The sequence below is a fragment of the Penaeus chinensis genome, chromosome 9 (genome assembly GCF_019202785.1).
Source record: "Penaeus chinensis breed Huanghai No. 1 chromosome 9, ASM1920278v2, whole genome shotgun sequence".
In the NCBI taxonomy this organism is placed as follows: Eukaryota; Metazoa; Arthropoda; class Malacostraca; order Decapoda; family Penaeidae; genus Penaeus; species Penaeus chinensis.
The window spans coordinates 37,100,892-37,113,391 of NC_061827.1; the positions used below are offsets into that span (position 1 = coordinate 37,100,892).

The 12,500-nt window shown below is 38.3% G+C and overlaps 1 protein-coding gene across 3 annotated transcripts in view; it reads left to right on the forward strand.

Annotated features, from left to right (window-relative positions):
* The window catches only part of LOC125029042, a 12,420-nt gene extending 917 nt beyond the window's left edge, over positions 1 to 11,503 (forward strand). For 2 of the 3 annotated variants that reach the window (XM_047618777.1, XM_047618778.1), the window contains exons 2-26: positions 770 to 949; positions 1,310 to 1,526; positions 1,709 to 1,905; positions 2,196 to 2,424; positions 2,827 to 3,013; positions 3,136 to 3,302; positions 3,578 to 3,665; positions 3,836 to 3,942; positions 4,596 to 4,676; positions 4,894 to 4,983; positions 5,211 to 5,319; positions 5,556 to 5,791; positions 6,073 to 6,258; positions 6,492 to 6,722; positions 6,946 to 7,145; positions 7,334 to 7,477; positions 7,669 to 7,813; positions 8,004 to 8,120; positions 8,263 to 8,400; positions 8,557 to 8,706; positions 8,960 to 9,121; positions 9,439 to 9,641; positions 9,801 to 10,074; positions 10,397 to 10,569; positions 10,738 to 11,503. In XM_047618777.1, coding sequence (XP_047474733.1) covers positions 810 to 949; positions 1,310 to 1,526; positions 1,709 to 1,905; positions 2,196 to 2,424; positions 2,827 to 3,013; positions 3,136 to 3,302; positions 3,578 to 3,665; positions 3,836 to 3,942; positions 4,596 to 4,676; positions 4,894 to 4,983; positions 5,211 to 5,319; positions 5,556 to 5,791; positions 6,073 to 6,258; positions 6,492 to 6,722; positions 6,946 to 7,145; positions 7,334 to 7,477; positions 7,669 to 7,813; positions 8,004 to 8,120; positions 8,263 to 8,400; positions 8,557 to 8,706; positions 8,960 to 9,121; positions 9,439 to 9,641; positions 9,801 to 10,074; positions 10,397 to 10,569; positions 10,738 to 10,924 — 4,158 coding nt within the window. In that variant the 5' untranslated portion in view covers positions 770 to 809 and the 3' untranslated portion in view covers positions 10,925 to 11,503. The remainder of the gene's footprint in view (positions 1 to 769; positions 950 to 1,309; positions 1,527 to 1,708; positions 1,906 to 2,195; positions 2,425 to 2,826; positions 3,014 to 3,135; positions 3,303 to 3,577; positions 3,666 to 3,835; positions 3,943 to 4,595; positions 4,677 to 4,893; positions 4,984 to 5,210; positions 5,320 to 5,555; positions 5,792 to 6,072; positions 6,259 to 6,491; positions 6,723 to 6,945; positions 7,146 to 7,333; positions 7,478 to 7,668; positions 7,814 to 8,003; positions 8,121 to 8,262; positions 8,401 to 8,556; positions 8,707 to 8,959; positions 9,122 to 9,438; positions 9,642 to 9,800; positions 10,075 to 10,396; positions 10,570 to 10,737) is intronic. The other variant, XM_047618780.1, reaches the window with a different exon arrangement.
* The last annotated feature ends 997 nt before the right edge of the window (positions 11,504 to 12,500 follow it).

Genomic DNA, 12,500 nt, shown 5'->3' on the forward strand with positions numbered 1-12,500 from the left:
ATTTGAATTCCAATCTGTTCAACTGTTGCATGTTCCGAGGACACATGACTGTGGAAGTAAATGGTGCTTGGAATCATATTCATAATATAATGGAATATAACGGTGTTTCTTGCCATTTCAATGCCAGCCAGCCCCCCCCCCCTACACATCTGAAAAAAATGTTTTCCCTCCTTGCTCTAAATTTAATATGAGGAATACAGACTTTTAGAGATGTTCTACCTAGTTATTCTAAAGAAAACCATCAGCGTTAAGTTGCGAGTTACTTCACGATGCCCAGATCTATCCCATTTATATCTCCTATCCCCCCTCAGGTTATGTGACTCCCCCCTCCCCTCCCCCATTTAAAAATGTTATAACATATAGCACAGTACCACAGTTCACTACTGATTGGCAAAGTAAGCATTTGATAACTGCCTGATGTTAATTACACATTCGTAAGCAAATAGTTAATGGCAGTTTGTAAATCATATATTCATGGTATCTCCAGTGCCCTCTTAAATCCTTCATCACTTCAGTCACACCACTGCTGGACAGGGCATTTTGACAGGACCCACATTCCCAAAGTCATAAAGTTGCACCATCAATATGCATCTCTCTTGATTCATCAGTTTAGATATGTGTTGATAATTATGTATTAATTTATTTAGAAAAAAAAAATGTGTATAAATATATTTAAATGAATGAACCTTTAAATTACAAATACCCCCCCCCCCCCCACACTCTGTATCTAGAGGAATAAGCTCCCATTTCTCCATTTCCTAAATTTCAGTTCTCCAGCAGAGAGAGAGAGAGAAAGAATCCTAGCCAACATGGATGAGGCAGAGGGAGCTGCTAACCGCTGGGAACTGAGTAAGGAGAACATCCAGCCACTGAAGCAGGGACGGAAGGCCACCGTCTTGTCTGTGGCCCTCGATGAGAGTGCTGCACGGAAGCTTAATGCAGAGAGGCAGTATGTTTTTGTTGCTTTTTTTATTTTATTTACTTATTTATTTTTTATTATTTTTTTCTTTTTCTTTGTAATAACAAATACTTTTTTTTTTCTTTTTTTTATGCTTTATCCATAAGACTTCACTTCACATGTAGTGGTCCATGTGAGGGTAGATGTACATGCTTAAAATCAAACGTTGACCTTGGTTCTAAAACATGAATAGAACTTGTTAGCTACTACCTCAGTGTGGTTGATACTTGGTTCCCTCTTTCCCCCTCAGTATAATCAATTCTTAAGACTTTATCATGCTTATGGATATCTCTTAATAATGGGGATAGATTCCTGAACTAAAATGACAATTGGAATCCTTTTTCATAACAGCGTTTTTGAAGAGGAATTACGCACATATTCTGGAGATGATCCCCTGGACGTGTGGTACCGTTATGTCCTTTGGGTCGAGCAGAACTACCCCAAAGGAGGTAAGGAGGGAAACATCATGAAGCTCATCGAAAAGTGCGTCACTGCCCTACACACCAGCAAAGACACCCACAAGAAATATGACAATGACTCTCGTTTCTTGGAACTCTGGATTAAATATGTAAGTGGCAATTTCTAAATTTATGTAACAGCTTCAGCTATAGATTGTATAACTGTTGTCTCTGGATTAATTATCTGGTTCCCAAACTTAATTCTGAGAACAACCTGTGATCTTTTTGTTGGAGAAAGTAGACCTTTTTCTTGGTAGAAGTCTTGTCATTCCAATATAATTTGAATTCACAGGCAAATCTGTGTCCCAGTCCAGTGGAAATCTATCAGACACTGGAAGCCAAAGGAATGTGTACAGGCCTTGCTGAATTCTATATGAGCTGGGCATGGGAGATCGAGAAAGTGGGCAACTACAAGCGTGCAGATGCAATCTATCAGAAGGGTCTCCAGTGTGGGGCTAAGCCATTAGATGTCCTGGAAGATGCACAAAAGTAAGGCATTTGTATTTTCCTGGTTCATTGTATCCATTTGTTTTAATGTCGGTGTTATTTGTAAATGTGCAGTATTGGGATGCCCTATAGATTATTTTCTCTTTCATTTGAAGTGAAAAGATAGGCCGACTACCTTAGTTTCTCAGATATATAGGTACTAATTATAAATCTTTTGTCTATATCTTGATCACATTTGATTAGCAAGTTTGTTAGTTTATGTAGGTATATACATGCTTTTGACATGCATGATCTACAGAATTCTCACACACCATCTACCCTTGTGCCTCCAGAAAGTTCCAGATGAGAGTTGCCCGCTCAACACTGGAAGGAAAGCTGGTGGAGACCGATACAAGTTCCTCTGAAGCCCAGAGAGGTGCACTCACCTCTCTGAAACCTCAGGGACGCAAGCACCACGTCCCGACTGAACGTGTGGGAGCTAATGTCATTGGGCCTGCAGGAAGGGTAGCTGTTGCTCCCCCCACAAGCAACCGTGGTGGACCATCATTTCAGATTTTCCAAGTGAGTCAGGGCTCCAGGCTCGTTCGGTGATATTGTTCTTCTATTGGATACAGGGGCTGTAAGAAGGGCCAGGATTTCTTTTGTCTTAACCAAGGACAGAGAGATCCAAACCTTTTTTTGCTTTTGATGCATGTTTGTTATGCACTCGTTGGTCTGTTTCATTCACCGACTTGTGTGGAATTTCATTGTCAGCAGTTAACTTTTTTTATTCCATTCTCTTACACTGTCAACTGCTGTTCATTTATCTGTTAGCTACTGCAACTTGAGTCCCATAACATGCATTCACATTACAAAAAATATTGACTTCTTTGTCATTTTATCTAATTTTTATGACAATCCTCTTACATAAACACTTCAATTTTATAATTTCTTCTTTACTAGCTGTTAATCTAAACTTTTCAGGATACAGGTGGCCAGTCAGTGGCTTCTCAGAGAGAAGGCTCTGGGGCAGCTCTGCCAATCAGAACAGCAGTGAACAAGGAGAATGTCAAAGACCCTGGTGTTTGGTCTAAGGCTAAAGCTTCCCAGAGAACCACTCCTGTTGTGGCTGTGGAAGACCTCAACAAATACCAAAAGCCTGCATTCTCATGTGAGCCTAAATTTTCTAGCTTGTATCACCATGATATTGATCGTGTATTATTTCAGGTAAAGATATTTATACATGGCCATGTAAGTTTGATATTTATAATATGTTCATTTATCTTCACACAGTACATGAAGATGATCAACTCTCTCAGCCCACAATCACCCCAGCCAAACTCCCACAGACGAGTAATGTTCTAAGCATTCGCAAAAGAGAGTTTGAGGAGTGGAATGTCCCCATGTTTATCTCCGAGCCCTTTGACCCAAAAGTCCAACCACAGTATTGCAAACATAAGGTAAGTAATGGGGGGGAAAACGCCTGAAAAAAAGTCGGTATAGCTTGCATCTAGGGCTTCATCTCTTGTTCTTTAGTTGTGCTAGAACTTTGGAGAAGACTTTTATTTGTGTAACAGAGCTAAAGGAGAAACACAGAAATAACATTTATGATGGGATTTAGTGATAGAATTCACAGAAAGTAGTTCTGAATAGAATCCTGAATTAATGTGTTGTATGTTGTTGAAGTAAAATTGTATGTCTCCATATTTATATGTTTACAAATTCTTTCTCACAGGTGTATTGTGGCACAGAGGAGTTCAGCTTTGAAGAGCTTCGGGCAGCTAAATTTTTCAAGAAGCGTAAAGAGGAGGAGAAAAAGAATGGTGAGCATAGCATCATTGTTAGTGTAAATTAGCATAGCTGTTTTATAAATATATGCTGTATGAAGATCTATGCTTGCTCATTACTTTTTCTCTGTATCAGTATAAGTGAATCACAATTATCTAGTTTCCTTGCACAAGAAGAACTTAAAAAAAATGTTTTGACATTTCAGCTGAACTTCAACAAATGCAGGATATGCTCAAGAAGCAAGAGGAGATGATCCAGCAGTTACTTCAGGAACGTCTATCTCAGCAGAAGAGAGAGGAATCTCAGTTAAGGGTAAATCTCATGTGTATTATTTAATTTTTCCCTCTTTTATTTGTCATTTAATTCTCTCCCTTCCAAATATTTCATCAAGTGTGGTGTGATAAGTACCTTCCCATTCTTTTCAACATCCAATACTGTATTGCAGGAATTTGCAAACTAGTCCACACACCCCTGGGTTGATTGTTGTGGGTATGCAAGATAAAAATGGGATAGTATATTAACTTGTTTTAAAATACTGACAGTGCTAATTTATATCGTAAACTGCACTAGAGCGACTGTTCTTTATGATTGAAACTTGCATCTATCCAGACTACTCTCAATTTTCTCTATTTTGATCATTATTGCTAACAGTCACATAGTTTACAAACATATTAAACTAATAGATTAAATAAGCAAATAAATAAGAGACAAAAACTGTATGATCAGATTAGTGTAATGAACTGTGTTGTATAAATATTTTAATCAAATGAGACATTACCATATGCTATAATCAGACTAGTTCAAAGCCTAGAAAGTGGAACATGGCCTGGAAATATAGGGGGCTGCTGCTGTACTGTATATTCAATTCTTCAATTACATTCTCTGTTCATATAGGTGAATCTTTTATTTGTCTGTTCATTATGGTTATCCAGTGGTCCAAATTGAAGGAGTTTTCTTCTTGTCAGGCTGCTGAGATGGTCTCCCCATCAGAACCTGCCTTGGAAATCAGTTCGGTTAGAAGAAAAAGAGAAGACAGAAAGGCAGAGGTATGATATGAGATCTATTTATTAATGTTTTTGATATATACCTTTTTTCTCTTTCCCTGTGTTGTACCATTAGTGGGTGTGTGTGTGGTGGGGGGGCACTTGCCTTTCATAGACAAGTGCATATTTTTATGTGGAATTGTTTTGTATTTACTTTGTTCTGAGACAGTAGATATGTTCTTGGGTGTATTAAGCAGAGAACCTTCCCCTTCCTCAACAGAATATGGGACGCAACATCTATCACGACAGTTGGGTAGCCATTAACAAGTCGGTGAATGCCTCTGTCAACTACTCGGTGAATGTATCTCATGTAAGTTGCTCATAGCTGCAGATGGAATTGTTTTAACACAGAATTGTTAAAGGAACAAAATATATTAATTTTTTACAGAAGAATACTTTATTATCATGACCAGAAGTCACTACTTAAAGAAAAAGGTATAAAGGAGTGACAAAAATCTATGGCTTTGTTTTAATAATATTTGTAAATAAAGTAGTCCTATGCAGCATTAATTTAGTGGATTCTCTATTTTTTGACAGCTTTTGGATGAAAGTACTACCAGTGCATTGCTACAGTGCCAGCCTGCAGTGGCCAGTCCTTGTAGCAAGGAATCTTCCCATGTGCAAGAACCTAGTTTGTCAGTGCCAGGTAAGTTTTGTAAACTTGGTTGTAGATCAGAATTGGTGATTGCAAAGGTATCTTGCCAGACTACATTCAGTTTGGGATTTTTGTAATCTACCTTGATATAAGGCAGAAGAATAATGAAATAAGTTCTGAAAAGAGGGTAAGGTCACTTGTGATAGTGGGACAAAACTGGAATGAATGCTTCAGAGAAATTGGTGCCTTCACCTATATAACCCTGTGAATGTCCCCACTCCTTGCAGCGCCCCTCCCTACTAGTCGGGACAATTCCAACCTGAGTTCCAGCAGCAACTCGCGTGGTCTTAATATCACTGACCCCACCGTCAACACCAAGATGGCTATGAACATGATCAATGAAATGTGGTCGGCGAGTCTTTTCAAAGATGACCTCCAGCAGGACACCAACAGCCTGGGACAGACACCCGAACCTGAGCCCAAGGCAGCTGCGAAAGCAAGCGCACCCTTCTCTATCTTCCAGGTTAGTATTGAAAGGATTAAGGGAAGTATGCTACACTGAAGAAAAAATCAAGCATATGCATGTCTGTACATGTGGTTTGTGTGCCTGTAGGTGTGTGTGTGTGTGTGTGTGTGTGTGTGTGTGGAATAAGTGAAATGTAAGCTGATCCATCATTTGTATTTATATGTGCATATTCAGGAAATGTTGCAGGTTCATGTACCTGTTCCTTGTAGGTGCTACTGCATGGGGCTAATTTGATGTACTACCTTAACTAATTTTTATTATTATTTAAATCTTGGCAGGATAGCAACCCTAGTCACAGTGGCAAGGATTCAGACTCTGCCCCATTCACTATATTCACTGATACATCTGATAAGAAACCAGTGAAGAGTGATCCATTCATGATTTTTTCTGATGAGGTTGAAAGCGCCCCCAAGAAGCAGGAAATCAAACCGTGCCAGCCATTTGCCATATTCTCTGATGCCGAGGTTGGTGTCTCCTCACTTTTTTTTTTTCCTCTCTCCATAGTACCCTAAAGAGTAGTTTATCTTTTACTACTAAGAATCAAGTTTTCTTATTATGATGATGCTTGGGAAATGTCTGATCATGTATTGCTTGCTTCTACCAACATTACCCAAATACTAACCATGCAAGACATTTACTAAAAGATTTCAATAAATAGACTAACCTACCACCGTCCACATTTCACTCATCCACCCAGGCCTGCAAAGTACCCGACCCAAATGATCTGTACCTTGATGACAACGACGAGAACGACCCCCCGGCAGGTTTTGTTCAGCCAAAGGAATTCCGAAGCACCTCTGGCATCCTGCAACCTGCCACCAATATCCCTGTGCTGATTGTGGAGGAGGCAAATGAGCCAGAGGTGGAGGAGGAGAAAGTGGAGGGGGCTGTGGGTAGGGGTGATGGGACTAGAGGGGACTTGGAAAGGGTAGGTTTATTATTCTGGTTATTCATTTTACCTTTCTACTTTCTTTTAAAGAGAGAGAGTGGGACTTGATTTGATGATTAAGAGAAATGTGTAATCACTGTGAAATATCAGAGAAAATGTTTATTGGTGTACCTGCTAATTATCTGTAGTCATTAGTTCACTATCATACAAGATCCTTCATTACCCATTGCATTACCTTCCCTCCCTTTCTGTCTTTCATCAGGATGATGATTATCTAGATGACATTGTACCCTTGAATGGAGGAAACCTGGCTGACTTGACCCTGAAGATGCCCAAAAACCCTGAGGCTTTTGCCAAGATGGCCAAGGTGGCATCCACACCTGGGCCATGGTCGCTTGGCTGTGTACCCCAGGCCACAACCAATGGGGACGACTTCACCATGGCTGTCCTCAAGATTAGAGAGTGAGTCAATAAACTAACACTTCTTTCCATTTGTTCTTTCTAGTTATAATTTCATTTTTTAATTTGCCTACCAAAGCTGTATTAAACATGAAACATAGAGAACTATCCATCTAATTCTTCATTGTGTAGTCCTTGCAACTGAATCCTAATTCAAATTTTGACTCATATTTTCCTCTCTCCCTTGGTAGCCACTTCCCGGAAATAAGAGAAAATGAAGAGAAGGAAGACAGCGGAGAGCTCATGCCTCCTCCTCCAATCACCCAAGCTCCTCCCTCCTCGCCCATCCCCAAGCCTACTCTCTCCCCCATTATGGAGGCTTCAAGAGAGTACAGGTAAAGAGGCTTCAGTGGTTATTTGGTGTTTTTACTTTTAATTTGTCTCCTAATCTTGTATTAGTAATTAGGGTTATATGAGACTTGAATTTTGTATTCATGTGTTGGCCTTCTTAATTTCTTTCTCTTGCTGCTCCTTTATATATTCTTGTCAGGAATTTTGGAGGATAACAAGACTTGCATCTTTGCAGGTCGTCTTCCACCTCCAGCAGTTCTGGCTATTCCACCACATCCACCACTCTTGGAGGCCACACTGTACATGGGATCACCCAACAAGGGGGTCTGTCCACCACACACATTTCTCGCTCACGACACAACTCCCACACGCAGATAGAGGTGAGCTGTATGAGATTGTGTAATTCTGATGTGTGACTGTAAATATTAATCCTTGGTCATAGCTTTTAAAACAAATGTGCATCACTTTGATCTGTTGCTTGCGGATAAAAAAAAAATGTTCAATGCTTTACTTTTATTTCACCTTAACTTGCTCAATTATTTTTACCCTTTACCATTTCTTCTCTTCAAGTTTGCTCTTGAGAATGGAGGACCTGCTCAGACTGGAGACTTTACCAAATCAGGATATTTAGCTGACAAATCACGAGGAGAGAGCCTTGCTGAAACCAAACCAAGTTTTGCAACACAGGTATGTCTACCTTGAGTACAATTGTTGAGGATGAGTCAACAAATCTGGCTAGGTTTCAGATTATCCTGGAGTGCATGTGTGTGGAAAGTGTGTTGTTTTATTTGTATTGTTTCTTTATCTGTAAATTTTTTTTTAACTGCAGTTTCGAGCCGATGATAAAGATGACTTTGACCCACGCGAAGCAGCTGTCATGCTAATGAACATGGATGAAATGCCACAGTCACTGGCAGAGTCTACCAGGATAGATGCAAGAGAACCTAGACATGTTTCAGCTTGTAAGGTGAGATTTTTTATTTTCTAGATTCCATTTGTTGAATGTACATTTTCTTCTCTGTTTGATAGATGATGATGAGCATCTTCAATTATTGCTTAAAGATGTTAATTCTGTTTTCTGTGGTTTATCATTCCCTGAATATGTACTTTAAAATGCTTTCAGACACAAAAGCCAAAGCTACCTGATGTGATCAATCCCTTTGATGAGGACCTCCTACAAACTCTCCTGCTAAATATGGAACAGCCTGTTGAGGAGCGAGGAGGCTTTGTGCTGCAACAAGGAAAAATGCCTCAAGTAAAGCCAAATAGCCAGGTAAATAGGGAGTGGCTTGGTATTGCTACATAAAATTTGACAGTTTTCCAAGTTTCTCTCTTTTCCCTTCTTTCTTCATCATTTTCCTCTCTTTTTCTGGTTTCTCCTTTATTCCTTTCAGCATTTTCAAACTCCTTTCCTCCATTTCCTTTCTCCTTTCTTCTTCCTCTTCCCTTTCCAAATTCTCAAAAACAAGATCCCACCAAAACCACTACCCACCATCCTCATTCATGCTTTTTCTGGCCTCTCAAAGGTCACCCTTGGAGGCGAGATGTTCCATGTCCGGCGTCTACGAGGGGAGGGAGCCTATGCCAAGGTGTACCAGGCCTCCACACTTGACCCCATGAATGTCACCATCCTACCCTCTCTGGATGACAGTGACGATGAAGATGAGGAGGAGGATGACGAGAAACAGGTAAGAGAGAGTAGATCTGTAGTCTGTGTATATTTTAATAGAGCAGGCTCGTATGCTGGTATGTATAGGTTTGACTACTTTCTTTTTCTTCCTGATTTTTTAGTAGATATGTTAGATGTGTGAAAGTTAAATTAAATGGCTAACAAATATATATATATATATATATATATATATATATATATATATATATATATATATATATAATATATATAATAAATATAATAAATATTGGATGCTGTTGGATTTTTTTTTTTTTTTTTTATACTAATGATGGGTGCTGTTAATGATGTCTCAAAGAGCACTTTTGTCATTTCCAGATGATTCTGAAAGTTCAAAAGCCATTCTGCCCATGGGAGTTCTACATTTGCCATGAACTCCGTGAGCGGCTGAAGGCTGAAGATGCATCCCTTAACATGCTAGACTCAGTCATGAGAATAAACAGGGGCTACTTCTATAATAATGGGTCAATCCTGGTGAACCAGTACCACAAGTATGGTACAATACTGGACATTGTGAACAGGTATGGGTATGGAGATTAATTAAAATGATTTTCTCAATCATTTAGTTATTCTTGAACATTCCTCATGAAAGACGTGAATAAACAACTGTTGCTTTGTGGCTTCACTGTTACATTTCTTTTGCTTTTGTCTACATAACAATTAACTCGACCCACTTGCAGATACAAGGTTGCTGGTAAGACTGTGCCAGAAGAACTAGCCATGTATTTCATGGTGGAGGTTCTGTCTATCCTAGAGGCACTGCACAGCTGCAACATAATCCACGCTGACATAAAGCCTGACAATTTCCTGATCCGCAACACCCCAGTCATAGATGCAACGGCAAGCTCCCCTGCTGAGATGTTTGCAAGCTGTCCATCGTCTGTCAAACTGATTGATTTTGGTCGAAGCATTGACATGCAGTTGTTTCCAGAGGGAACTACCTTTGTGGAAAAGGTTTGTAAAAAAAGAAAGCATTTTCAAGTATTAATCTGAAATAAGAGTAATCTTAAGTATGTCTTGGCATTGTCTCATTTGGTATCTCCATATTAGTGGTCTAACTTTTGTATTAAAACCTAAAACAAGCAAAATAATCACATGAAAACCGTCATTATTCAGACATACTGACCATGTGTACATTTGCATAATTTTATAGCAAATGACTAGTAAAGTGTACAAGTTGGAGACTGAATGCTTATTCGCATTTTCAGAAATGTCTAACCAAATTTTTGAAAAGGGAAAAAAAAGGTTATTCACCCTCCTCCCTCTATAATTGCAGGTAACAACAGAAGGCTTTAGTTGTTGTGAAATGAGAGAAGGCAAGCCTTGGACCTACCAGACTGACCTCTATGGAGCTGCAGCAATAGCTTTCTGTCTTCTCTTTGGTTCTTATATGGACGTCAAGAAGAGCATGAATGGCCAGTGGGAACTGAAGGGTGTCACTCTTAAAAGGTAATAACTGCTATTTTTGCATTTTTATGAAGTATTGCAATATTTCTAGTCCATTTAAGCTTTATTTTTAATAGATTATAAGATTATAGTAATATAATTTTCTCATTAGAAAATCCTGTTATCATAGTATAAATATAATATTGGTTCATCTTCAAATTTCAAACACAGGTACTGGAAGAAGGAGCTGTGGCAGTTGGTCTTCTCCACGCTGCTGAATGTACCCTCCTGCTCAGCCGTTCCTAGTCTATCTAAGCTCAAGCAAAAAATTATGACCACCTTCTTTGAGAATGGCATGCAAAACGAGTTCAATGTGAAAGTTCAGCAACTGTTCACCATGATGATTCAAAAGAGCTGAGAACGAGTCACAGGCTGTCGAGAGATTTGAGCCTGCGCCATGACGAATTCGTATGGATGGTTTTTAAATGATAACTTACAGGTGAAGCAAAGTGATACAAGATACCAGTTAGATATTGTTATAAGTCGAGTGTGAATTATTTTTTTAGTGACCCTATGCAAACTGTCATAGGAAATGGTATATATAGTGCATAATTCATACACGCTTGTTACTCAAAGTTCAAAGGTAATGTGCCTTCACCACAGTTGAAAAGTTTATTTTTTAAGGAAATGCTTCGGCAATGTTTTGACATAGATCTTAAGGTCTTGACTAAACTTTTCTATTGTCCTATTGTTACCAAAGTCTGAATTGGGCCTTCATCTTTTCTGTCTTTTATTTCTTCTTTTAATTTCAGATGATTATGTTATTTTATATGGTTTACAAGCACAAAACTGTATTTTTTTTGTATAATACACTGAAGTGAGGATATAACTTGTAATACAAACTGTGTCAAAGACTGAAGCCTTGCATAAATTGAATTTTTTAAGGCTAAGATGTATCTGTATTTTTTATGCAACAAATAAAGAACAAATTCATATATGAATGGCTTATGAAAACCAGTATTTCATACTCTTGGGATGAAAAATATTTCCTAATCATTTACTGGATTTTCTAAATCAAAATCTACAAAGATATATGAAGGTATTTACAGAGTTGACAAATTTTGCCACAAAACTTCATTTGGCCTTATATAAGCAATATGAAAAGAGCTTAAGGGAAACAAAACTCTGTACTTGGGAATTTATATTTAATTCTCTGGGAGAGTAATTTCTAACAGTGACTCTTATTCTCCCCAGATATCTTTGAACATTTTAAAAAGGGAAGTTTTTCTTATAAAAAAAAAAGTTGAACATGAAAGTTTTGAGGTGGAAATAAATTGTCTCCTACGCATTATGCTGTGGACATAAGTAGGTTTTGATAAATAAGCTAGAGACGTGTCATATTCTGAGGCATTTGATCCATGATACAGCTCTGAAATTTATTTTCATAACAAAAAAGTTATATAGCACACTTTTGACAAGAAATATAATAATAATTTCTAAAGACTCCCAAAGTAAAGAAAAAAAATCAGAATTTCCAGTAATGACTTTAAAGCGTATAAGTATATACTCAATTTGCAATATTTTAATTGTATGTAATAATATAATCATTGGCTATAGAAATACCCGAATTCCCGATATGGGGTGTACATTAAGGGAGGGAACTTCTTAACCTTATGAAAAAAAGGTCATATGTCTTGGAATGGACCCCTTTTTTTTTTTGTTGTTGTTTGCCAGATTCGATCCCAACAAGTCAGTAAGACAAATGTAAACAGACATAAGTGTTTTGTTAAGGGGGGGTTTCAGCAAAAAACACAGCCATGCAAATGTGGAAGAATTTTAGTAGGATGTGTATTAAAAAGGAACAGAAAAAGAAAAAACATGAATTATCTAGAATAGATTTTAAAAAAAACTAAAGACTGCTATTATCCAGAACTGGGATAGACTACCTATACTTTTAGGCTTTAAGACTCCCACAAATTGTGCATCTACGTCCA